This window comes from Balaenoptera acutorostrata, chromosome 7 (genome assembly GCF_949987535.1).
Source record: "Balaenoptera acutorostrata chromosome 7, mBalAcu1.1, whole genome shotgun sequence".
NCBI lineage: Eukaryota > Metazoa > Chordata > Mammalia > Artiodactyla > Balaenopteridae > Balaenoptera > Balaenoptera acutorostrata.
The window spans coordinates 105,106,505-105,132,728 of record NC_080070.1 but is presented as its reverse complement, the minus strand read 5'-3'; the positions used below and the strand labels follow the sequence as shown (position 1 = coordinate 105,132,728).

General features: G+C 36.5%; 1 protein-coding gene across 4 annotated transcripts in view; it reads right to left on the bottom strand.

Annotated features, from left to right (window-relative positions):
• Positions 1-26,224, bottom strand: part of SUGCT (succinyl-CoA:glutarate-CoA transferase) — a 796,055-nt gene that overhangs the window by 489,242 nt on the left and 280,589 nt on the right. For 3 of the 4 annotated variants that reach the window (XM_057549882.1, XM_007187735.3, XM_007187736.3), the window contains exon 12: positions 10,365-10,467. In XM_057549882.1, the coding sequence (XP_057405865.1) occupies positions 10,365-10,467 (103 nt within the window). Of the gene's footprint in view, positions 1-6,136; positions 7,230-10,364; positions 10,468-26,224 lie in introns of those variants that run through there. The other variant, XM_007187737.3, reaches the window with a different exon arrangement.

The following is a 26,224-nucleotide window of genomic DNA, read 5'->3' as shown; positions in this document are numbered from 1 at the left end:
TAAAGGAAGATACGAAGACAATGTCTCATCAAAGAGATAATATCAATAAAGAGATAGAAATATTCAAATTATCAAAAGGAATCAAATGGATATTATGGAGTTGAAAAGTACAATAACTGAAATGAAAAATTCACTTGAGGGGCTCAACCATATATTTGAATTATCAGAAGAAAGAATCGGCAAACTCAAACTCAGAGGTAGACTAATAGAAATTATTCAATCTGAATTTCAGAAAGAAAAAATAATTAAGAAAACTAAACAAAGTTTCAGAGAAATGTGAGACACCATTAAGTGCACCAACATACACATAATTGGGGTACCAGAAGAAGAAAAAGATGAAAAAAGCAGAGAAATAATAACTTAAAACTTTACAAATTTTATGAAAAACATTAATCTACCATCCAAGAAGTTCAATGAGCTCTAAGTAGGATAAATGTAAAGAAATCAACACACACCCAGACACATCATACTCAAAATGTTCAAAGACAAAGAGAAAATCCTGAAAAGAGCAAAAGAAAAATGACATCACATAAAGGGAACCCAATAAGATTAACATATAACATCTCATCAGACACCATGAATTAGAAGGCAGTCAAGCAACATACTCAAAATGCTGAAAGTAAAAACTATCAAACAAGAATATTGTATCCAGCAAAACTATCTTTCACAAATGAAGGCAAACTAAAGATAATCCCAGATAAACAAAAGCTGAGAGAATCTGTTGGTAGCAGACTTACATTACACTGAACACCAAAGAAAATTCTTTAGGATGAAAGTAAATGACCCATACAGCACTACGAATCCACACACTGACACACATAAAGTATACCAATTAGATAATCATGTAGTTCTGAAGAACCTAGGGGTAGGACAGGAATAAATACACAGACGTAGAGAATGGACTTGAGGACATGGGGAGGGCGAAGGGTAAGCTGGGACGAAGTGAGAGAGTGGCATGGACATATATACACTCCCAAACGTAAAACAGATAGCTAGTGGGAAGCAGCTGCATAGCACAGGGAGATCAGCTCAGTGCTTTGTGTCCACCTAGAGGGGTGGGATAGGAAGGGTCGGAGGGAGACACAAGAAGGAGGGGATATCGGGATATATGTATACGTATAGCTGATTCACTCTTTTATACTAACACACCATTGGAAAGCAATTATACTCCAATAAAGATGTTAAAAAAAAATTCAATCAAAAAGCAGATATTTGCAAATTGGATTTTAAAAAACCAGGACCCAACTATATACTATCTATGTGAGAGATACTTTAGATTCAAACATGCAAACAGGCTGAAAATAAAAGGATGGAAAAGATGTACAATGCAAACCACAACCATAAAAGAGAATGGGTGGTTATATTAAAAAAAAATATATATATATATATTAATATCAGAAATATCAGAAAATAGATATTAAAACAAAACATGTTATAGAAGAGAGAGACATGATGATAAAAGGGACAATCCATCAGGAAGGTATAATAATGATAAGCATATATGCACATAATAACAGAGCCCGAAAACACATGAAGCAAAAACTGACTGAAAGGTTAGGTAGACAATGCAACAGTAAGAGATGGAGAAGTCAGCACCCAACTTTCCATAATGGATATAATGACTAGGCAGAAGGTCAGCAAGGAAATACAAGAGTTAAACAATGGTATAAACAAGACCTAATAGACATCTACAGAATACTTCAACAAAATATACATTCTTCTTAAGAACACATGGAACATTCTGCAGATAGATTCTATGCTAGGGCATAACATAAGCCTCCATAAATTTGAAGAAGTTGAAATCACACAAAGTATGTTTTTCAAACACAGTGAATACAATTAGAAATCAAACTTGGAAAGTTTGAGAAATTCACACAAATATGAAAATTAATCAAGACACTCAAATAATCAAACTTCTGAAATTAACCTTTCTTTAATGGTCAATGGATTTTGAACAAGAGTGCCAAGAAAATTCAATGGGAAAAGAATAATCTTTTCAACAAATGATGCTGGGACAATGAGATAAATTCATACATACACACACACACACACACACACACACACACACACACACACACACACTCACTCACTCGAAATGGATCACAGACCTGAATATAAGACTTAAAAATTGTAAAACTCTTATAAGAAAATATAGATGTAAATATTCATGTCCTTAGATTAGTCAATGGTTTCTTAGTACAACACCTAAAGCACACTGACAAAAATAAAAGAGATAAATTGCAAATTCAGGGTGCATTTTTAACTGCTGAGTTCTCAAAGAATGTAGAACTCCATTCCAAGCTCCCTTTAGGCGACAAATACACCATTTTGTATCTATTCCTCCTTCATTATTAATCATTTTAGAAAAGTCCTTAAAATATCAATAGTGCTCAGTCCTTGTCAATCATCGTTCATGTTCAGTACTACCAAGAGTACAACTAGAATGTTTCTAATGTATGTAAAGAACTACAATAAATGATACTTAAAAGTATCTTTATGGGCAAAGGGAGTCAAAAAGTACAAACTTCCAGCTATAAAATAAATAAGTCATGGAGATGTAATGTACAGCATGGGGACTATAGTTAATAAGCTGTATATTTGAAAGTTGCTAAGAAAGTAGATCTTAAAAGCTCTCATCATAAGAAAAAAAAATTTTTTTAACTATGGATGGTGATGGGTTTTAAATTGATTTATTGTGGTGATCATTTCACGCAATACACAAATATCTAATCATTACGTTGTACATTTGAAACTAAAATAATGTTATATGCCAATTACACCTCAATAAAAAAGTATTTTCATTTGAATACATATGTGAAATCATAGCATTCCGTATTGGCATCTGTTTTAACTATTTAAAAATAACAAGAATTCATTTTAAATTTCCACTTAAGAAACTATTTACGCTATGGGGATATTTAAACCCTTTTTTTTCCCCGATTACAAAGTAACATACGATTGTTTTAAAGAGAATAGTTGTACAAAATTGAGATCATACAATATACACAATTTTGTATGCTGCATTTTTATTTTTATAAATGAACACTTTCCATGTCATTCCTCAAAACCATGAGATAAAGGCAATATGTTGTTCTACTGTATTGATAAACTTCAAATTATTTAATGTATACTTCTATGAAAAATGGGCAAAGGACTTGAATAGACATTTTTCCAAAGTATACATACAAATGGCCAACAGGTACATGAAAAAGTACACAACATCACTAATCATCAGACAAATGCAAATCAAAACCACAGTGAGATATCACTTCACACCTGTTAGGATGTCTATCATGAAAAAGACAAGAGTGAACAAATGCTGACATGGATGTGGAGAAAAGGGAACCCTGTGCTCTGTTGGTGGGAAGGTACATTTGTACAGCCACTATGGAGAACAGTACGGAAGCTCCTCACTGTGATTTTTATTGGCACTTTCCTGAGATTACTCTTTCTTGATTTCTATTTTTTACTCATCAAAATAATAAATTATGTCTTTGGCTTGAAAGTTCAAGGCTTGGTAAAAGTCAATGCTTATACTATGAATCTCTACTCTGAAATAGGAGATAAGTGGAGCCTGATGAATAAACTGTGAGAAAGAGGAGAGACAGACAGAGAAAATAACTTTTGCCAAAAATAAAAAAAAAAGTCTTCAGACTTTCTCAGATCACAAATATCTTCAAAATTACTGAATAAAGTTGAAACCCTCCATTAAATTCCTCTTAATCATTGAGAAGGAATTTATTAGTAATATGATAAGCTAATTACAAAGAGTATTTAAAAGGATAAAGAGTTCTTTGGTAAATTTCATGATTAAGACATTTTGCAAGCCTTTGTCAGATTTTAAGCTTTTGTTAAATTAAATAGGAGAATCTCATGATGCTTTATACCTATCATTTCTTGCTATTAAAAATACCCAGAGCATTTTTGTGTAACTCTTCTGTGACACTGGACACTTTCTGCCTTAAACTGGACTCTGCAACCTCCCTGAATGCTTAATAGTTTCATCTTTGTCCTATTGCTTCACTGTTTTCCATCATTCCTCCCCTGGCCAAATACCTAATACAAGACCATACAGAACTTCCCTGGTGGCACAGTGGTTAAGAATCCACCTACCAATGCAGGGGACAGGGTTCGATCCCTGGTCCGGGAAGATCCCACATGCTGTGGAGCAACTAAGCCTGTGCACCACAGCTACTGAGCCTGCGCTCTAGAGCCCACAAGCCACAACTACTGAGCCCGTGCGCCACAACTACTGAATCCTGCACACTCTACAGCCCACGTGCCACAACTACTGAGCCCACGTGCTGCAACTACTGAAGCCCGCGGGCCTAGAGCCCGTGCTCCGCAACAAGAGAAGCCACCGCAATGAGAAGCCCGCGCACCGCAAAGAAGAGTAGCCCCTGCTCGCCGCAACTAGAGAAAGCCCACGTGCAGCAACAAGACCCATCGCAGCCAAAAATTTTAAACATTAAAAGACCATACATATATAGCAGGCCAGCAATTACTATTTGCTGAACAAATGACTGAGTGACTGACTGAATGAAAAAGTGACTACAGTCTCCTCTGCCCTGAACCATGCCTTTCATGAAAATATCAAAAAGAGAGGCTTTTTTTCTTTAACATAAATTCTATTATCTTTTTTCCATCAATGTCAATCAGGTAATGTCCAAGGCATTCCAGTTAGATACCTAAATATGTAAGTGTGATAGCTTAAAAAAAACCCAATGCATCCAAATTTCCTAGGTATACATAAAGAATGAACATAAAATGCCAGTAATGTAATACTAAGACCTTAACTTTTATTTGACATTTCAGTAGGTTTCCTCTTACATGATAATGCGTGAGGTTTTTTTGTATTACGATTCTTTTCAACCCAACAAAATAAAATTGGATATTACTGTCTTGTATTTTATATTTTAATATAAAATTGAATCCTTAAACTTTCAATTTCTATTTCATTTAATCACTTACATATGAAATAGATTATTTTTTCCAAAACTGAAAATATTATACCCAGGTATCACAAAACAAAATGTCTGAATTTGTTCACTATCTGAAATGTGTCATATATACTCAGAGATATACATAAATTTTATTCTTGTATCTCTTTTGTCTACTAGGAATTATTTCCAGACATACTGTTTTATCTCAGATCTTCATCAACTGTTTTCCAGTTACAGGGAGCACTGTATGTATGTATTTCCCAGCAGTATTAGAAACAAGGATATAATTTTGCTTGATTTGTATAACCCTCCCAGGGCTATGCAACTGCATTTCAATAAATATTAACTAATGTCATTCAAAAGGCAACCTTTAAAATGCATCAGTAGTGCATGTGTGTATGTGTGTGTATGTGTGTGCACATGCGTGCCTGCACGTGTAAGGTAGAAAGGGCTTGAAAAATAGCTCTGTATTTTGGGGAGCTTCTGACACTTACTATATGAATCCTGAAGGCTTTTTTCCCCCAGATGCTCAGATATTTTGCCAAAATGTGCTAAAACAAAGTCACTTGGAGAATATGAGCTAGCCTAGAGATTAATAAAGCCTCCAACTTCACAGGCTTCCACAAATAATGATATGAAAACAACAGATAATTTTAAGCTATCAAATATTTCAAGACTTCACTCTGTTTCTATGACATATTTATCCCATACGAAAGATTGGCTACAGGAGTTATAATGGCCTTCTGGGACAGGAAGAATAAGGTTTCTGTAGAAAATGTTAAATTAATCTTGATGGTGATGCGAAGTTAAGGAAGGGCTGTTAAGGGCTGGCTTGCTGCCACAGGGTGGGGTTTTATTTTGGTATCCTTTTAGAGCCTGCAGGTGTTTGGCACCAGTTAAAATCAGGGCCAGCTGTGATATTTCAGTTCTGATATTTCCCTCCCAATAGTTCTCAGAAGTGATGCTTCAGGGTGATGTCTTACACCTGATGGATTCAACTTGTGTGGTATAAATGCGAAGACTCTGTTAAATAACACCAGTTTTGCGACACCCTTTGCCCTCTCTTCCCCACCCACAGGTCATGGCATCAAGGAGAAAGATAAACATTAATCAGAGGTTCAGTCATTCATATACACATATATTTTTTAATTGAGCAGTTCATTCAAAAATGGTGATACAGTAGAACCGCCAAATTTACGGTCTTGAGCAAAATAGAAAAAGCAGGATAGCACATTCTCTTTTGATTCTCATGGTAGATAATGATGCTTTTAAACCCTCTCAGTGGTGAGATCCATACCTATCTTTGCAGGAATTTGAACAGTTTCTATTAAAAGCTGCATTTTCTTTTAAGTTTGTTTGGGTTGGAAAACCTCAAACCACAATGTATTTCATGCACATGTTCCCAAGGGTATGTTAAATAGGACCATACTGAGGTCATCTAGTAAGTTTTTTAAACTTTTTAAGAATTCCTTTAATGTACTACACAATCTTGGCCTGATTAAAAGAAGATATTTTAAGAAAGCACTTGGAAACATGACTATTAAAATCTATATGCAGATAATCTATATTATACTTCTACAATGCACAGAGTTTTCCACAGATAATATATCATTGAGGGAGAAAAAACAATAAAACTACCACTAAAAGGGTTTTGGATCAAAATTTCTCAGAGATATCAGTAAATACAGACCAAAATCTCCTGTAGTATTCCTGATTGACTTAACAGTGGATGCCTGCAGGATCATTTTAACTGTGCAAAGGTCTGCAGCACATAATCAGAGGATAAAAGGTAGACACCCCTGCATCCATCCAAGAAAAAAAGAATCATTTGTTGTTTCGGTTGAGTCAAAAAGGCAAGTTTTCTCGGAACATGAGACTATGAGGAAATTATTTTGGTTAGGAACAGTTTCGACCATCAAGCAAAGTTCTGTTGTCCGCCACGTTCAAGCCACAGATGAAACATAAATGGGCCACTTGATAAGCAGGCCCACAGAAAATTCTCTCCTGCTCTTTGATGCTTCTAATCTTTTTCTTTCTTTCTTTTTTTGGTTAGACATACCCCTTTTCACCTCATCAGAGTCTCACTTCCTGCGCCATGTTCCAGGCCTTGTATTTCACCCAAATCAATTTTCAGTTGAACTAGCAGCTGTGCTGGCACGGCGCACATGGAGAGCTGGGCCACGGGCGCCAGCGGTGCGGTCCCACATCTGAACAGAAGCGGCCGGTTCCATGTACCCAGGGCCAAGAAACTCCACAGCTCGTCAGGGGAAAAACAAGGGAGGACACCTTGAACGGAAATCATACTTTTACGGAAAACAAAAAGATTTTCAGTCATCAGAAAAATTACTGAAGGGCTGAGAACTTCTTGGCACAAAGTTTGCAGACGGATTTTCTTAAAAGGATATTAGTTAGACCTTGATTTTCAGCTAATGATCCCCATCCCCGCACCTACACTGGATTTGCCTCTATCCACTAAATAATAAGTAAAAGAAAGTGGTTTTTAATAAAAATATAACCATAAAGGGCACCATAACCAGAGCTATTACCATTTACTAAACTTTTACCATCTAGCAATCCCTACTATGTGCCTTTGATAAACATTGTCACATTTAACACTTACAAATATAGAGAAAAGATTCTATTTCATCACTTTACCACTGAGGAAACCAAAACCTAGAAAACTTATAAAACTGCCCAACACTTTTGACTCCATGGTCTTACTACTGTATCATGCTTTAGTCTCTGGAGCTTTCCAACCAAAGGCTTCTCAGCCAGCTCTACAGATAGAGTCTGTCAGTCCCACACAGGGGGACACAGTAGCCACTTGATCATTTGGAAACCTATACTTTAGAGAGTTAACCAACTCACTCATCCACTGATTCATGCATCAATGAAATTTTATTGGGTACCTGCTACTTAAGTCAACTTAGAATTTATTTTTCAGAGAGGAAAAGAATTACTAAATTCATGATAAATCCCTAGCACCTGGAACATAGTAAATACAATAAAAAGTTTGTTAAATGAACTTTCAGAGTAGTTCTTTTTTAGATGTCATCTTAAGGTACTTTTTAAAAATAATTTATTTTATACAAATTTTTTTTAACTCCCTGATTTTTTTCAGCTTCTACATTCCTTTCAAAATACATAATGATAGGGAATTCCTTCTAAAAGAGCCAAACACTTCCAGGCATAGGGGAAAGACGGTGCCCTTACCTCTTGTGCCAAACAGTCCTACGTACAATTGCCATAGTCATCTTTGCTTATTTTTACTTTTTTCAACTTTTTATTTTATATTGGAGTACAGTTGATTAACAATGTTGTGTTACTTTCAGATGTATAACAAAGTTATTCAATTATACATATACATGTATCTATTCCTTTTCAAATTCTTTTCCTGATTAGGTTGTTACAGAATATTGAGCAGAGTTCCCTGGGCCATACAGTAGGTCCCTGTACTAATATTACATTGCTCTCTAGTCTTTCTAAAAATCCAGATAATTTTATACACCCATTTTGGTGTTTAAATTCCAAAGAAGAATGAAATGGTATATAAAAGAGACCAACTCTACGCTATTGTCAATAACTATCACTGTATGATTAAGAATTTTTGATGTTACAATTGTAACAATTAGAATCTACTTTTTGGTGGATAAGACGGCAGTTTTCAAAGACTTTTGGGGTAGTAGGAAAAGTTGGTATCCTGACTTAGAATATCACTATTCTCCATTTGAAAAATTGTTTAAGAACTAAAATAAGCCATAGACCAATAATAGAAACTTCCTGCAGGTCCAAAAGAGTTGATATACAAAAATTAAAGTAATTAAAGTGAGCTACAAGGGAAAATTGGGAATGAAAATCCTAATTACCCGATATTCAATCCGAAACAGCCCATAAACTGAACAATTTTAAGGGTGGGACCTTGGATCCTTGTTTATCAAAGCCTAAAAAATAAGTAACACGAATATATCTAATAATTTTTAAAATAACATTCTTTGCTTTGGTGCCTTTATTCCTGATGAAACACAGGTGGAGCCAACAGAAATGCTGACGGAAAAACTCTCAGGAATTCTCTCTAGAGAAACGTGCCCTCAAATTGAGTTAAACAGGAAGTCCTACACACCTTGGTTCTACTTTTAAGCCGGAAAAAAACGGTGAAACCTATCCATTCCCCTACAACAGCTTAAAGACAAAGCTTGAAGTGAGAAAACTGGCCCTCTGGTCTATTACATTCCGGGTGCACACACTGCTAACTCATCACAAGGAATCACCAGCATTAATCACTGATGCAGTGGAGACCCTTTCACAAAGACTCAGTCCATACAAGTGGGCCACCTTTTCTCCAATTCTTATTGACCATTCTTTCATTAGGAACAAAGTGTTGCCATACTCACAATCTTGACAGAAAAAAATAGCACAGAGTAGAATTCCTGCCTTCATTCACCTTTTTTTCTCCAGTAAATATTGTAATCATTGAATTGAACACAGTTCAATTATCCTTTAAACAGATATTCATGTAACATGAAGGTACCAAAGTTAGAGTTGGGTCAGTATTCTCCCTTAAAAAAGTATATTCCATTTTCAACAATTCATTTCAAAGAAAAATCTACCACTATAAAAGATGAAAAGAATAAAGAGAAAAACTATAATTTTGAAATGACGGAAGCTGACAGATACATGAATAATCACAGTGAAAGTTTCATAGAAAAAGGGATTTCCTCTACATTGTGGGATTAATATGTGAATCTGAGAAATGGTAAATTGCTTGCAGTGATACTGATTAAAGTAATAAAATCAAAACTTATCATTTTGACATTATCTCAAAATAATCATTTGAACAATGTTATAGAAGAAGTATTTTTTCAGATGATCCTTATCTCTGTACCCCAAGAAGGAGTCTGTAAGCAATGTACAGCACAAATCTCTATTCAAGTACATTTATTCTTCACGAATAATGCACATTAATCAAAGCATATAAAAGCCTCTCATCAGCAGAATTAATGATGACTTGCTTTGTACATTTTAAGACAGCCATACGACGAGAGGGGAACTACAGTTGTGAAGGTCCTCCCATTTCTTTCCGCAGAGAATCATCTCTGAGTGCCCGACCCCAACCTTTCAATTGTCTATATTTCTATTTTTCAGGAAAAACAAATGCCCCGACCTTGGATACTTTATGGCTGGCTGCTGAAGAAATATGTTCGATCAGATACATGTAAAAGTATGATTGTAGGCTGCCAGTGCTAAATTCTGATTATTTTTATTTCAGACCCACAGTTTAACGTAAGAGTAAAAAATCATGTGATGTGACTTAAGCTCAAGATCGATGGCTAATGTACACTTATATGAATCAGTCTGGATAGAAAAGAGAGGCAAATTCTTGTGCTTTTAACCGAAACATACTAAAAATTTCAAAAAACAAACCTGGGGTTCTGCAAACACATTCTTCATGTTGTTAATTGGGCCATACGGGACTCCACTGCCTTCAAAGAGGTGTAACCACTTGCTGGTCGTTTCTTCTTCAAACCTAGGAAGAGACCAAAAAAGGATGCACTTTTATACTCTAAAGAATGTAACACAACCTGTTTTCTCATATGGCCTTCTTTGAAAGCAACTGATAATTACAAAAACATGTTTCTTTAACTTTCCTTGTGCCTAGTTTTGAGAGAATGTTGCCAATATGAAACAACTTGAGCTGCCCTGTAAGTGATAAGAATAGCCACTCCCATCCCCTTGTTTGCAAATTCACCATTAGAGTTGAAATTCCTCCTATTTCTGACCCTATGAACTTTTTGACAGAGAGACCCTTGGAGAAGAGAGATTATGTAGAAAATGGTACTAAATGAGCTTCAAATGTGGTATTGAGCACTTGATGAATTTAATAATGATAATATAATGTTACTGAAGTTTTGAGCGTAACATCATTGTGCAGTGTTTTTTAGGTCTCAGGCAATAGTACATGAGGTTAAGATAGACACAGATACGCTAAATTATTCCTCAAAACAAAAAATAAACTAATGAATTGGTTTTAAAAGAAACTGTATGGTTTACCTCCATTACTCTTAAAGCACACCAGAATTAACAGTCACAACCACTGGCCTAAAAAAAAACCTTAATTACTTATTTACTTGTACTATGGTTTACTAATTAGAACAAATGGAGACATGTAAAGACTAATACCTCAATTTAGCCAACAACCCTCAAATTCATTCAAGTCCTTTACCTCTGTTTTATTTTTACTATAATTTAAAATTGGACTTCACAGACACAAAAGCTTATTTGATTTCCCTTCTTTTTTCTATTAGGTCTTAAGGAAAGGAGACCTAATTCATTAATGAGATTTACTGTTTTTTTAGATCTCTGTTAAGACAGTGAGCATAGAAACAAAATCTTGGATCCTCAAAGACAAATCAACACTCATAGTTTGTAATATATGAAGAATTTGACAACTGCTAATTGTTAAAATAGCAAACTATTTTTAGTTAAGTAATAATCTAGGTTAAAAGAAATTTTTAAAAAGCGTTAACTATAGTAAATTATTGGCAGCAAGTAAAATGCTTCACTAATATGGGAGGGTTAGTGGAAGTATAGTAGAAATAGTTAATATTCATGGGCTTCTATTCAGCTCTCTCAGACATAGCTAGAATTAATTTCAGATCAGCAGATTCTATGGGAATTTATGTCAGAGAAATGCACTTTTTCCACTATTTAAAATAAAGATTAAAAAGTGTCAATACTTTGAGAACACTTCTCTAATTGCCATCTAATAGATAAAAAGAAAAGAGAAGTTTGAATTAACATACTCTCTAAAAGACAGACTACTATATGAACAACTATGTTCAATCATATAAATTTTTTACATAAGAATCTGATAAAAATTTTTAATGAAGGTAGTATTACATTTCACTAGGAATATAATTAATCCTATTCACACATCCACTTATCCTACAACCATCTAAGGAGCGCCTACTCTACACCAGGCATTGATTTTTGTCTTTAAAAATAATGCCTTCCCTTTTCTTTCCATTATGATAAAGATTTTTCATTATACACATTAATTATGGCCCACTAATGTTAACTGCCCCTATTTAGTACACAATAAAATACTTCACTTCTAAATATTGAAAAACATTCTTTCATGGGAACACCACAATGCAGGATTATATGTTTTGAATTAGTCAATTCTTCGCATCTACATTTTCTTTTCAATGACTATTAAAGTCATCTCCTGGCCAAGACTTGCTAAGATATATATATAGATATATATCACCAGAATGATATATGTTGAAAGAATAAAAGAGGTACTTTGAACCCGGAGCCTTTTCAATCAGGGTGTTAATTATTTAAGTTTTCATAAACAGAGTGTTATAATGGTTACTCTGATGAATTTTCAAGACATAAATTTATCACCACTAGACTCACCCAAGTGGCCTGAAAGATCCGCACAGAAAATGCATGTCAATATCTAAACAAACCCATAGCTGCAGGCTTGCCAACAGAAAACTCAGGGGGATAGTTGAAGTTTTAGTATTTATATAAGCTTTTCACCACTGGGCAAAAGAGAGGGATTTATTTCATGTTATGGAAAACAACGGATGCACTTTGGATATGAGACTGGGGAGAGAGGCAGCGTCTGGAGCTGCAGTTGTGACCACTGTTTGTGTATTTGAGTGGGTGTGGGCGTGGAAGTGTTCACAAATGCCTTAAACTCAATCAGTCAGAGACGAACATCACTGCATTCCCTTACTCCCAGAGGACGCATCCATCATTTTCTTCTGAAAATCTATCTCTTGATCTAAATCTGATGTAGAATCCTTTCCTTTATCTATGCAAGAAAAGCTGTAAGTGCTTGTTTTTATGAACCACAAAAATTCTGCTTAAAAAAAAAAAAATGGAAAGAGCTGATTTAACTCACTCAGGGCAACACAATCCTGAAGATAAGACAAGAAGGGTGTCCTTGGATCCAGTGTAGTGAGCCTCGAAACTAGGGCCTCCTCTGGGAAGTTCCTTGGAGACTCATAAAACAATTCAGACTTAATTGTAAACTTATTAAATCAACCCATACATTTAATTCTAGATTTTTGTTGAATTCACTTGATGCCGAATGGTTATTATTAATCAGATTACATTATTTAGGCAGATGAAACACTGCTGCTTAAAGATAGACTTGAGTTTCAATTTCTTAACATAAAAACTTAACGTAGAAAATGAACCAAAAATTCTTCTCTTTTGAGAATGGATTAAAGTTGCAGCCAAATCCAAGGCCAGAGAGCAACTAATAAGAGATCCATGCCATGAAGGTGGGAGTTGGAAATAACTGTAACATTAATGATGAATAAATGCTGGTCATTAATTGTTTGATCTATATTTTGTAGATTTTATCCTCACAAGCACATTATAAGGTAAGTATTATCCTCCTCTGACCAATAGGAAACTCAGGTTTGGAGAAATTAACTTGCCCAAATTCATATAGCTTCCCCCACCCCAACTTTTTTGAGGCATGATTGACAAATACAAATCATATGTATTTAATTTGTACAACATGATTTTTTAAGGTGAGCAATGTGATGATTTAACATACGTATACACTGTGAAATGATTACCACTATCACAGTTACCATTTGTGTGTGTGTGGTGAGAACACTTAGGAACTACTCTCAGCAAATTTTTAGTATTTGATACAGTATTATTACCTATAATCACAATACTGTACATTCGATTCTCAGAACTTTTCATCTTATAGCTGAAAGTTTGCACCCTTTGACCAACATCTCCCAATCTCCTGCACACCCTAGCCCCTGGCAACCACCGTTCTACACTCTTGTTCTATGAGTTTTACTTTTTTTAGATTCCACACATAAGTGAGATCATGCATTATCTGTATTCCTGTGTCTGGCTTATTTCGCTTAGCACTAAGATGCTTCTTCACTTTTATCCTATATACCTCATGATATATCTCTTTACATTAATACTCACTCATTCATTCCTGATGCTTTTAGCAAGAGTTTTTTTTTGTGCCAGTCATGGGGATTACAACGATAAAAAAAGACAGTTATCGTATTTAGAGATCATATAGTCTAATGGAGAATACAGCTATTGAAATTTATGAATTACAATGCAGGATGCTGAGATAAAAATATGAATGAACAACTTCCAGTTGAAGCACCAAAGAGGGAGACCTGCACTGGGCCTGGAGTCAGGAAAGCGTTCAAAAATGAGGTGACATTTGAGCCAGGTGTTGAAGGATGAGTTAGAATTTTCCACGTGAAAGGTGGGAAGAAGGATCTTCCAGGCAGAAAAAGCAATATGTACAAAGACTCAATCTGGAAAGAATCTGATATCTCCTGTGCCTTGAGTGTCAAAAGAGGAAATGGAAAAGGGAGGTTAGAACCAGAGTGTGAGGCATCTGGTGAGCTATGCTAAGGATATTGGATTTCCACTGGCAATGAGGAACCCAGAGAGGTCTTTCAGTAGGGGGCTGACATAATCAGCATTGATACAGAGAAGGGAAGGATATCGATGAGACTAGAGAAGAAGAAACCTGACAGGAGGCACCATGCTGTCTCCCTCTGATGCTTCTTAAACCTGCCTCTCCGTCAATATCTTCCATATTACTGTCAACCAGAAATAAGTTTTCGTTTGAAAAAATAAGTTTTCCAGGCATTCTTACCCCTTTTTGTTACTATCCTATTTATGTTTCCAATATATCATTACTGCTTGAGCCTCTGATATATGACTTGGCCACCAACACCTTTTCTTACCCAGTCTCCAAGGGTCTCCAGTGACCGCTTGTCAGACCCAATATTCTGTTCACAGTCCTAATCCTACCTGCTTTCTGTGCAGTATTTGACGCTGTTGACTATCTTATCTTTAGGTCCTATGATACCTTCTTGGATTTTTAATACCTCTTTGGCCATTTCTGTATTTTTTTAATTAATTCTTTTACCTTTTCCTTCCAGTCCCAATATTCTTCATTTTCTTTTATGCACTTAAGTAATCCCGTCATCTCTATGCAGATGATACTCAAATCTATTATTTCTAGCCCTGACCTTTCCTCAGTTCCCCTTTTCTAGTTACCATAGAATATTTCCACTCAGATGTAGTATCATCCCCATGGATGATTAAAATTTCCATTTGCCCCATAAACCTAATATTCTCCCTTGCCTGAACTCAAACCCTTGGCTAAATCTGGAACTCCTTCTTCTCATCATTTATCATTTATACATAATTGCCCTGTAGAATCAACGTTTCAAAAGTTAAGTTTTATTCCTCTATTCCCACTATTACTATCACAGTTCAAGCCCTTGATTCGTCACACATGGACTATGGCAATAGTTGATTAAAAACTTACTGCCTCCAATTTTCCCCCTTTCCATAAATCACTCATTTTAGATATGTCTCAAATCTGTCCAACGATTTCCTTCCCCAAGATCATTACTTTCTCTCACACTAGAGAAACAGATGATTTCTTGACTGTTATAGCCCCATAACTTAAAATATAGTTGGCACTCAATATTTGCTAAGTGAATGAATATACGACTATTTGGGAAGAATAAGAGGGTCTTGTTTGTTTGCCTGGTGCGCAGCAAGCCAAACGCTGAGATGATGGGGTTTGCAGCAGAGAAAGGGTTTATTCCTGAGGCATCCAAGTCAGGAGACGGGAAAAGTCTCAGATCTGTCTCCCCGAAGGCGAGGGGCTGGAGATATTTATAGGATAAAAACTGAGGCAGGGGGAGCATGGAGAAAGGTAATTTGAGATAAGAAAAGGGAGAGGCAATCGTTGCTCTGTGCAGATGCAACCAAGCCACAGGTTTCTTCATGGGAGACATGCTCAGAAAACAGCAGCATTAGCATGCTGTGAGGGTGGAGATTCTGGCCCTCAGACTTCAAAAGGTCACCGAATGGACATCTGCACATGCCCAGATGGAGGGTGGGAGGTCTTAACCAGTCTTAATCATCTCAAGCTCAAACTAGACACAGCTGACTCCAAGTTCCTAAAAAACAACTTGGGCAAACATCCTATTGCCCAGGCTGTGTGACCCTTGGAGGACATACAAGCTTTTATAAAAACAATCAAAGCAAGCCTAACCAGTGAAGGCAGGTCACAATTCACCATTTATCAATGGCTAACTGATAACTACCCTCGGTTTCATCTCAATCACATTAGCTTGAATTAGTGGGGTGGAGTATCTTCTCCTAAAACCTTGCTGAGACTAGGTTTATTCAGATACTGAGGTTGGGAGAAGGAAGACAGTTTGAGGCCATCAGCTTTGAATGTAATATCACAGCACCTCCTCTTCCTTCTTCTTCTACACTGGTCTCTAAATTCTGTATAGAAGTATGTCTTATGGAAAGTAGATTTCTAGTTCCCAAAGACCAATTTACAAGTAAATGCTTCAGACATAATGTTTCGATTTAGGGACTTCCTATGATCCAGAGAATCATAAGATCCCAGGAATTCAAAGGATCTTAAAAATCATCTATTGTTTTCTATGATCCTACAAAGTCATCATATTATGTATATTGAAAAGATTTCTAGTAATAGGGACCATACTGGCAGTTCAGTTACTGGAAGTATTCAAACACAAGAAGTGTGCTACAAGAGAACAGGCATGAGATGTGGATAGATTTGGGATTGAGTCACAGCCCCAGCACCTCCTATCTATATGACCTTAATAAAAATATCAATTAAAAACGTTCACAATTTTTTCAAATCAAAGCAAACATTTATTAAACATTTACCAATTGCAAGGCTCTGTGCTAAGCAGTTTACACACATTATTTCATTTAATTCTCGTAACAATCCTGTTAGGTAGGCACCATTATCATGCTCATGTTAGAGGAGCAAACCAAGGTTTAGAGAGTTTAAGTAGCCTTTTTAACTCAAATCAACATGAAGTAGTCAAGCTAGAAGACTATCCTGAGTCCAAAGGTTAATCACCACTTTCTACTGCCTGACCCTGGGCAGCAGAGTACAGGAGGGCAGATCAGACAAAGTTTTGTGAGTGATGTGCTGCTGAAGACCTGTCCAACAAAGGGCTTGAAAAGGCAGTACGGCATCTTGGTGCTACTGTTAACCGAGAGCCTTTTATAGTATGTGCTGGACACCACAAGAAATACTTGGCGTATATTATTTCTTGTCCTCGTAATCCCATGAGGTGAGGTTTACGATCCTCATGACTGAGGAAACTAGGGCACAGAGGAGTTGAGCGGAAGCGTACAGATCAGAAGGCTGAAAGCCACAAGCTGGTGAGGTCCTGAACTGGTCTTTGTCTGTGCTCCTGCAGTAGGGTAGACCCATTAGATGTCAGCGTCAATCCAGTCAAATCTAGCACACGGTGCCACCCTTAGGCCATTGGCAATTCAGCTACTGTTTGCCCCAGAGCTGGGGGAGGAAGGGAGGTTAACTCTCTACTCGGTGAGTTGTCTGGGTTCCAACTATTCGTGACTTCCTTCCCACCAACAACTGATCAACCCTATGGTCTGATAAGGTCTCCTAATATTGGCCACCATTTTTTAATCTCATCCTTTCAAGAATTCTATGAGAAAGGACTCATTATTCTTACTTTGAAGATGAAAAAATTGAGACTCACACTCAAGTCCACATTTCAGGCTCAGAGTTCATCTCACTATAATACACTGTTGCCATTTATAAAAGATAATCCACACATAAATCAATAAATAAAATTTATTGAAAAGACAAGCCTGATTTTTAATCTTAAGCTCACCTAACTTTGTGACCATGAGTAAATTGTCTAACTTCTCTGAGCTCCAATTTTCTCTTCTGTTCTAAGGAAATTATAATCAGTTGTAAATTGCTTAGCACATCACCTAGCATGTAGTAAGTACTCAAAATGGTATTTACTTAGTTGTAAGGTCACATAACAAAAATGAATACAATAATAAAATATGTCTATAACTTCAAATCCAAGGAAGGAATTTTAACAATTTATACAGCAAGTCCTATTTTTTGCTGATCACAGATCAAATATTTTCTGATTATAAAAGTCTAAGCATACTAATATCAAATCATTCCTATATTGTACACCTAAAACTAATAATATATAATATATATCAATAATCTCTCAATTCTAAAAATTTAAGTCTAAGCTTCTGGGAGTTCTAAAATATATTAACATGTTACTTTGTTGTTGTTTATTCATTTCTTATTCTAGAAAATCTCAGTGTTTGCACTGAAGCCTCTAGGGGATTGGTGATGGTACCGGTGTCGGGAATCCCAATCAGTCTTCACTACACTTAGAGATCCCACAGGAGGGAGTGACAATACAGAGATTTCAAACTAGGCAGGGAGTAATAAGATAGACACATTTTACCAGGCTAACGATCAGCATGGCTGAAACAGTTTAAAGAGGTACCAACATCAAAATAGCTTGTGGAAAAGCCACAGAAGTTAAAGATCTTGTATTTTTGCCTCATTCTAATGGTTAAGACAAAGTCCGAGGCTTCAATTCCTATCAGTGATAAAAGAAAATGCCTGCTATGGCTCATGCTGTGTCCTTACCTGGACAAGGCCTCATTTCCCTAAAAGGCCCAGGGTGCTCCCTGGACAAAATCTGGTGACTTCCTAGAGGGATGGAATAGGGAGGGTGGGAGGGAGACGCAAGAGGGAGGGGATATGGGGATATAGGTACACATATAGCTGATTCACTTTGTTATACAGCAGAAACTAACACAACGTTGTAAAGCAATTATACTCCAATAAAGATGTTAAAAAGGGGCTTCCCTGGTGGCGCAGTGGTTGAGAATCTACCTGCTAATGCGGGAGACACGGGTTCGAGCCCTGGTCTGGGAGGATCCCACATGCCGCGGAGCGGCTGGGCCCGTGAGCCACGGCTGCTGAGCCTGCGCTTCTGGAGCCTGTGCCCCGCGACGGGAGGGGCCGCGATAGTGAAGGGCCCGCGCACCGCGATGAGGAGCGGTCCCCGCACCGCGATGAGGAGTGGCCCCCACTTGCCGCGGCTGGAGAGGGCCCTCGCACGAACCAGGGACCCAGCACAGCCAAAAATAAATAAATAAATAAATAAATAAATAAATAAATAAATAAATAAATAAAATTAAAAAAAAAAATTTCACAGCGATTAGTAACACAGGCAGAACAGTTTGTGTTATTAAAAAAAAAAAAAAAAAAAAAGATGTTAAAAAAAAAAAAAAAGGCAATGACAGCAACTTGGAGCAAATGAAAGGTTTTCTTTACCCTTATCTCCTGCTAGACTTTATGAGATGCTCAATGACACTTTCCTCCATGACTTTTCAAGTTCCTGGAGCAGAAAATAGGGTAAGTGTGGGGCAAAAATGAAATCATATCCCTCTTGGTTTCATGAACTCTTCCCCACTTTTGGGTCAGAACAGAAAAGGATTTCAAGGATAAACTATTTATGGAGATTCTTCGGTAATATTCTAAATCTTTGAATCCTGGCATTTTCCCACATAAAAATTCAGGGCTCCAATTTGGAGTCTAGTTAGTTGTCTTTTCATAGAGGTTTTATAAGAAAATTCAAATGTAACATACTAACATATTAGAATATGACTTTATGTTACAAAAGTATTCTCTAATTCACACAATGATTTCTTCATATAATTGGAAAAATGAATCAACTTTCAAAAAAGTTTTGTATATTTATGCATAAGTAGAAAGGTATACCTGTCTTGTTGCTATACTATCTCTATGGTAGAGTTGTGGACTTGCCAACTACAGAGTTCTGAAAATAAGTTTGGATGTTTATACAACCGAAACCCAAAACCCATCAATCTTTTTAAATTTGCACATATTAGTTCCATCCCCTTACACAAATAAAATACAACTACAATGGTGGACCTCCCTGTTAGACCATGAGGGTGGCTCTCCAGGATAATGGAGACAAAGCTCTCCTAACACACCACCTTCTTGATATACAGAAAACTAGACCCAGAAAATTGTGTCTTTAAATTCAAAATAATTTTGTGAAAAACCCAGAAAGCTAAATAAATATCTTGCAGAGACTTAACAAAAACATTGGAGAATTACAAAATCCATTACTCTGTAAGCCAGTGAGAAGTGAATACAAAACTTTGGAAAGACATACTGTCCATATAACATAAAAGTTTTGGGATGAGTTTATGTCAATATCATAGCAATGCTTCCCAAAGACTTTTTTTTTTAAAATTATGGTTGTTTCTGAAGTATTCTTCTTCTCCAAGTACTGTCTAATTACCTCAGTGTCCCTTTTTTTTTTTTTTTGGCCACCCCATGTGGCATGCAGGATCTCAGTTCCCAACCAGGGATCAAATCCGGGCCCCCTGCAGAGGAAGTGCAGAATCCTAACCAGGGAATTCCTCCCAAAGATTTTTAAAAGAAAATTTAGGAGTATTAGCCACGAGAGTTAGTTTATAGCACAGGCCAGGTCGGTGCTTTGTGACCACCTAGAGGGGTAGGATAGGGAGGGTGGGAGGGAGACGCAAGAGGGAGGAGATATGGGGCTATATGTATATATATATATATATAGCTGATTCACTTTGTTATACAGCAGAAACTAACACACCATTGTAAAGCAATTATACTCCAATAAAGATGTTAAAAAAAAAGAACATAGTAAGCAAAAATATAGGTAAATACAAAAAAAATTATTAAACTTATTTATTTTACTGTTGTGAAATATTTCAAATATGCCAGAAAGTGTAGGAATAGAAAAGTATAGAGAAGAAAATAACATAAATACTTATGTACCCTCACCCACTCACATCGTTAATGAATCTTAGCATATTTGCTTCATATCTTTAAGAAACAAAATGTTACAGACACAGGCAAAGCCCCTTTTGCACCTCTCCGTGACCTTTTTTCCCCTTCTTCTTCATGTCAGAGGTAACCACCATCCTAGAGATCTTGTGCACCTCTCTGTTCATGCTACTGCACTTATATTACATGTGTGTGTCTGTTTAGATGAATCCATAGGCATTATAAAGTATCATGTTGTGTGTTTTTAACCTTTACACTGCAACTTGCTATTCTTATTGAACATTTTAATTTCAAGATCTATACATATGCATGCATATAGATTTGACTCATTTGTTTTATCCACTGGGCACATCCCTGTGTGAATATTCCACAATTTATCTTTTCTCCTATTAATGATCAATTGTTTCCAATTTCTTACTACTGCATACAATGCTTCAATGGAACCTCATACATTTCTCTGTTGGGTCATATGGGATTGATTCCCCAAGGTATATATACAGAGGTAGAACCGCTGAGTCATAAAGCAGGCACATTGGCAGCTGGCTTCGATTTTGCCAAATTGCTCTGCGATGTGGTTGATGTCAATATCTGCTTCTACCATGCTCCATATTCTCACCAACTTTTACGGTCAGAAGAAAGTTTTGCCAATCAGATAGAGGTGGAATGGTATCTCATGGTTACTTTAAGTTGTATTTCTCCCAACTGGAGAAATTAAGCATCTTTTCATAAGCTTAAGGGCTATTAGACTTTTGTTTTTCTTTTGTTTCTTTCCTCTTCATATCCTTCGCCCCTTTTTCAGATGAACTGCTTTTCTTTCCTTATTGACTTATAAGAACATTTGCATAATCTAGATACAAATCCTTTATTAGTTACATGCATTGCAAATTTCTTCTCCTAGACTATAGCTTGTCTTTCGGCTTATCAGTATTTATTTTTTCATACAGAAAAAAATTAACTTTAATGTAGACAAATTATGATTCTTGTCCTTTAAGGTTTTTGGTTTTTGTGTTGGTTTAAGAAATAGTATCTAGCTCATAACTTTGTCATGAGGAATTAGATGAATTAATACTTTGAAGGTATTTAGAACAGTGTAATTGTACAATTAAGTGGTATATAAGTGTTAAATAAATAATATTACACTAACATTTCTGGGGAGGCAAACTGTTGGCAGGAAGAGGAAGAAACTAGAATAGAAGTTATAGAAACAAAAATTTGGTACAGGGCTACTACATTCCATAAATATATTGCCTATAGGAAATGTGTCTTTGGACAAATCTGAGTAAACCCAAACCAAACCAATGGGATTCCATAACAACCAGGCTGGAGTCTACAATGCAGCAACTATAAATAGGCCTGTGACACTTCTATAACCCAAAGAGAAACAGCTGGAATTTGTTGGTCGGCGTTTCTACCGTAAACAGAATCACAGATTTAATATTTCCTGTAATTTCCTTAGACCTTGTTTCCTCTTAGGAATTTATCCCTACATATTACTAATAAATTATGGTTAAAGTTATCTTTTTTTTCCCCGCTAGTATTCACTAGCTCTCTCCTTTGTCTGCATGTCGATTCACAGGCCACACAAACGATGGTGAAAGAGTCCATCCAGGGACTCCAATCACTGCTTTCTAGTGCAGGGTCATTATGGACTTTTCATACAACTTGCTCTTAAATACATCAGGACACTTACTGTAAGCTGAGCAGCCACTATGTCTTACGAGTCAGACTAATTATTATTACCACATTAATAATTCGGGTCCATACTAATGATCACTCACAGTTCCAGAACATCTTCTGCTTTGCACAGATTTTACAGGAAGAGTGGATCATATACGATAATGGTTTGGACTGACCAGCATTGCTGTGACTGTCCCTACAGCCTCAGCGGCATCCCTGCAGATACGACGCGGGAAAGTTGCCCACGCTGCCAAGGCCCAGCAATACCTCGCACCAGGGCTCCTTACATCAAAAAATAAGCCTCTTGAATCAAGATCTCTTCGTAAAAGACTACCAATAGGGACATCCCTGGTGGCACAGTGGTTGGGATTCTGCCTGCCAATGCAGGGGACACGGGTTCGAACCCTGGTCCGGGAAGGTCCCACATGCCACGGGGCAGCTAAGCCCGTGCGCCACAACTACTGAGCCCACATGCCACAACTACTGAAGCCCACGCGCTCTAGGGCCTGTGCTTCACAACAAGAGAAGCCACCGCAATGAGAAGCCCGTGCACCACAACGAAGAGCAGCCCCCTCTCGCCGCAGCTAGAGAAAGCCCATGCACAGCAACGAAGACCCAACGCAGCCAAAAATAAATAAGTAAAAGTAAATAAATTTATTTTAAAAAAAGACTACTAATAAAGCAATACATAATTATTGTAGAAAAATATTTAAATGTCAACAGGCACAAAAGAAGAAACAAAATCAACTATAACCTTACCACACAGAAATAATTTTGATTTATGCATAACCTTTAGCATTTTGTATGAATATATATTTCTTAAAAATTTAAGAGATCACAATGGTTTTTTCCCCTTTTTACTGTGTTAAAATACGCATAACATAAAATTTACCATCTTAACCATATCAAGTGTACAGTTCAGTGGTATTAAATACATTCACGTTGTTGTGCAGCCATCACCAACACCTGTCCCCATAACTCTTTTCATCTTGTAAAACTGAAACTCTCTACCTATTAAACAATAAATCCCCATTCTTCCCTCCCTTATTTTGTTACTGTACATAATACACTAACATGAAAACGGCCTAAAGGAAAAGAGTTATAGGCTATACAATGCTATTTCTGATTTCAAAGGATCCCAGAGGCGGAATGAATTTTTCTGGCAATTTCCTCCTATCTTTGAAACCCAGAAGAGTGGTCATCCAACCTGCTTCGGCAGCCATACAGCAGAGGAGGTTCTCAGCCAGGGAAGACAGTACTTTCAGAAGCAACTCACCTCATATTTGGGAATCTCTTAATAAGAATTCCAGCTTCCCAATCTTTCTGCGCTTTCTCATTTTCCCTAATTCCACTCACACTAGTCTCCTTTCCCTGTTAGAGATTCTAAGATCCCTTCCAGGTAAGAACCAGTGCTGTAAATGTTGGAGCAAATGTTCACATTCATCCTAGAATCGGCCCCTGGAAACTTCCTACTATTGATCCTTGCTGAGTCCTGAGGAGCCTCATGCAATGTTCTTCCCCTTAACAGTCCTTCAGTATTTTAAAACAACAGCCAGCCTTCCAGAAAGTCCTCTCATATAATTTAACCAACCCATAGCTCACATATCAACAGAAGAAATATTTCATTCAAAGGGAAAAGATGAAAATAAGTCAAAACAAGGAAACAAGCTCAATCCCACTTATAATTTAAGAAATGCAAGCTAAAATATTTGAGGTGTCATTAGATACTGTAAGAAATGGCAAAAATTAATGGTTACATATTACTGAGGTGTTACAAATTAACTCAAATTTTCTTGAAAACAATTGGTTAAGAAGTAATAAGAACTATAACTATATATATATATATATTTATATATATATTTATATATATATTTATATAGCTATAAATCTGTTCATTCAGTTTGAATGACTCCATTTGTACACTAATAACCAAATCAAAGACTTCAATAGCAGCAAAAACATTTTATAAACCCTAAATGCCTAGAAAATAGCAAATTACCTTCGTATGCTGCAGAATATTTATACAACAGATTAGTATACAAGCAACTTAAAAGTAAATATATAGCCAATATACACTAAACGCTTTATATAATATACACAAAAATACTGTAGCAAATGCAAAAACAGAACTCACAATTATATGTGCATATAATTATATCTAATTGTGTATATACATTAACAAAACTCCAGAAACAATTTGGCAAGATATAAATAGAACTAAATGTTCATCACATTCTCTTTCTTTTCAAGATTTTTCAAACCCTTAACAGAAAAAAAAAAAAAGCAAGCAGATTTGATTAAAGCAGTCTCATGGCTTCATAGAGCATATGGGGATTTCTGTAAGTACTACAGGACAGGAAATGAGTCTGGTTGTTCCCTGTTGTAGCCTTTTACCAGGACAGAGCCTGACATTTGACAGTTGACATTTATATGGCGTATACTATGTGCCAGACACATTTTAAGCACTTAACATAGATTACACATTTAATACAACAACCCTATATCCATAAATACTATCGTTGTTCCCATCTGATAGAGGAGGAGCCTAAAGCACAGAGAGGTTTAAGTGACTTGCCAAGATCACGCCTTTAGTAAGAGTTAGAGCCAGGACTAGAAGGTAAATAGTATGAGCTCCAAAATCCAAGCTCTTCCCATCCTCCTCCCATGCTACACCACCTCAATAAATGAGGTGAGTAATAAAAGGTGGCTTGAATATATGCATATCTGGATGAATGGATGGATGGCTTGATCGAGCAATGGATAAATGAGTTATTTGGGTTTAGTCTCTTGGAACCTGGGAAAAGACACTGATATATTGAGTACCTTCTCCACTCTGGCATGTGCTAGGTGCTTTCATAAATTACCTCGCTAAATCACAGTGATAACTTTGCAAGGATGCATGATTATTGCCCGTTTCTGAATACAAGGAAACTGGGTTTTGCTCAGTAGATGCTGAATATTGGAAAAGTAACCCTGGGACTCAAAATGATGCTTGACAGAGTGGGAGCTCAATATACATTTGTTGAATGAAGGACCTTAAAGTACCTTTTTTAATACTGAGAAAGGGAAGTAGTATTAGTTAGAGAATATGGTCTCCTTAGAGGAAAATCATACCAAGCCAATCTCATTTTCTTTTTTGATTGGGTTCTAAACAGGCATGTGAGAGAAATACAACGGGCAAAGTGTTCCTGGATTTCAACAAGGCTACTAACAAGGTCATTCAAAATATCTTCATGGATAAGATGGAGAAAATGTAGTTTGCATAGTGACGTAATTGTGTGAACTGGAAACCAGTAAAGATATACCCAGAAAGTTCAGTTTCCATCTTGGGGAGTAAGGGTGGTTCCTGTTGTTGAAGCTAAATGAGGGCTCGGATGATGTCATGTTGGTCAGATTTGTGAATAACAAGAAGCTGGTAAAGACAGCTATCAAGTTGGTTTCAACGGAGCCAATTTTGTTTTAAACAAAATTAATTAAAAATGTACGTAAGTCCAAAAATAATAAATGCACAAAGAGAAACAAGGCTTAGGAGCCGCCAAGATTTTTTTTTAAAGGACGTTTTTGTGGTTACTTAATACAAGTCAACATGCCACATGGCTGCCAAATAAGAGGGAACACAAACTTCAACAGAACTCTGTTACTCAAATTAACTACCACCCCACTGTACTGCCCCCCAGCGAAATCCCTACAATAAGTAATACTTATCAAGTGTTTGCCATATGCCAGGCACTCTGCTTAGGGCTTTACCTATATTTACTCATTTAATTCTCTCAATAATTCTAGAGGTAAGGATTATTATTACTCCCAATTTACAGATGAAAAAAATATGAAACACAAAAGTCATACAACTTGCCTAATATCTCACAACTAATAA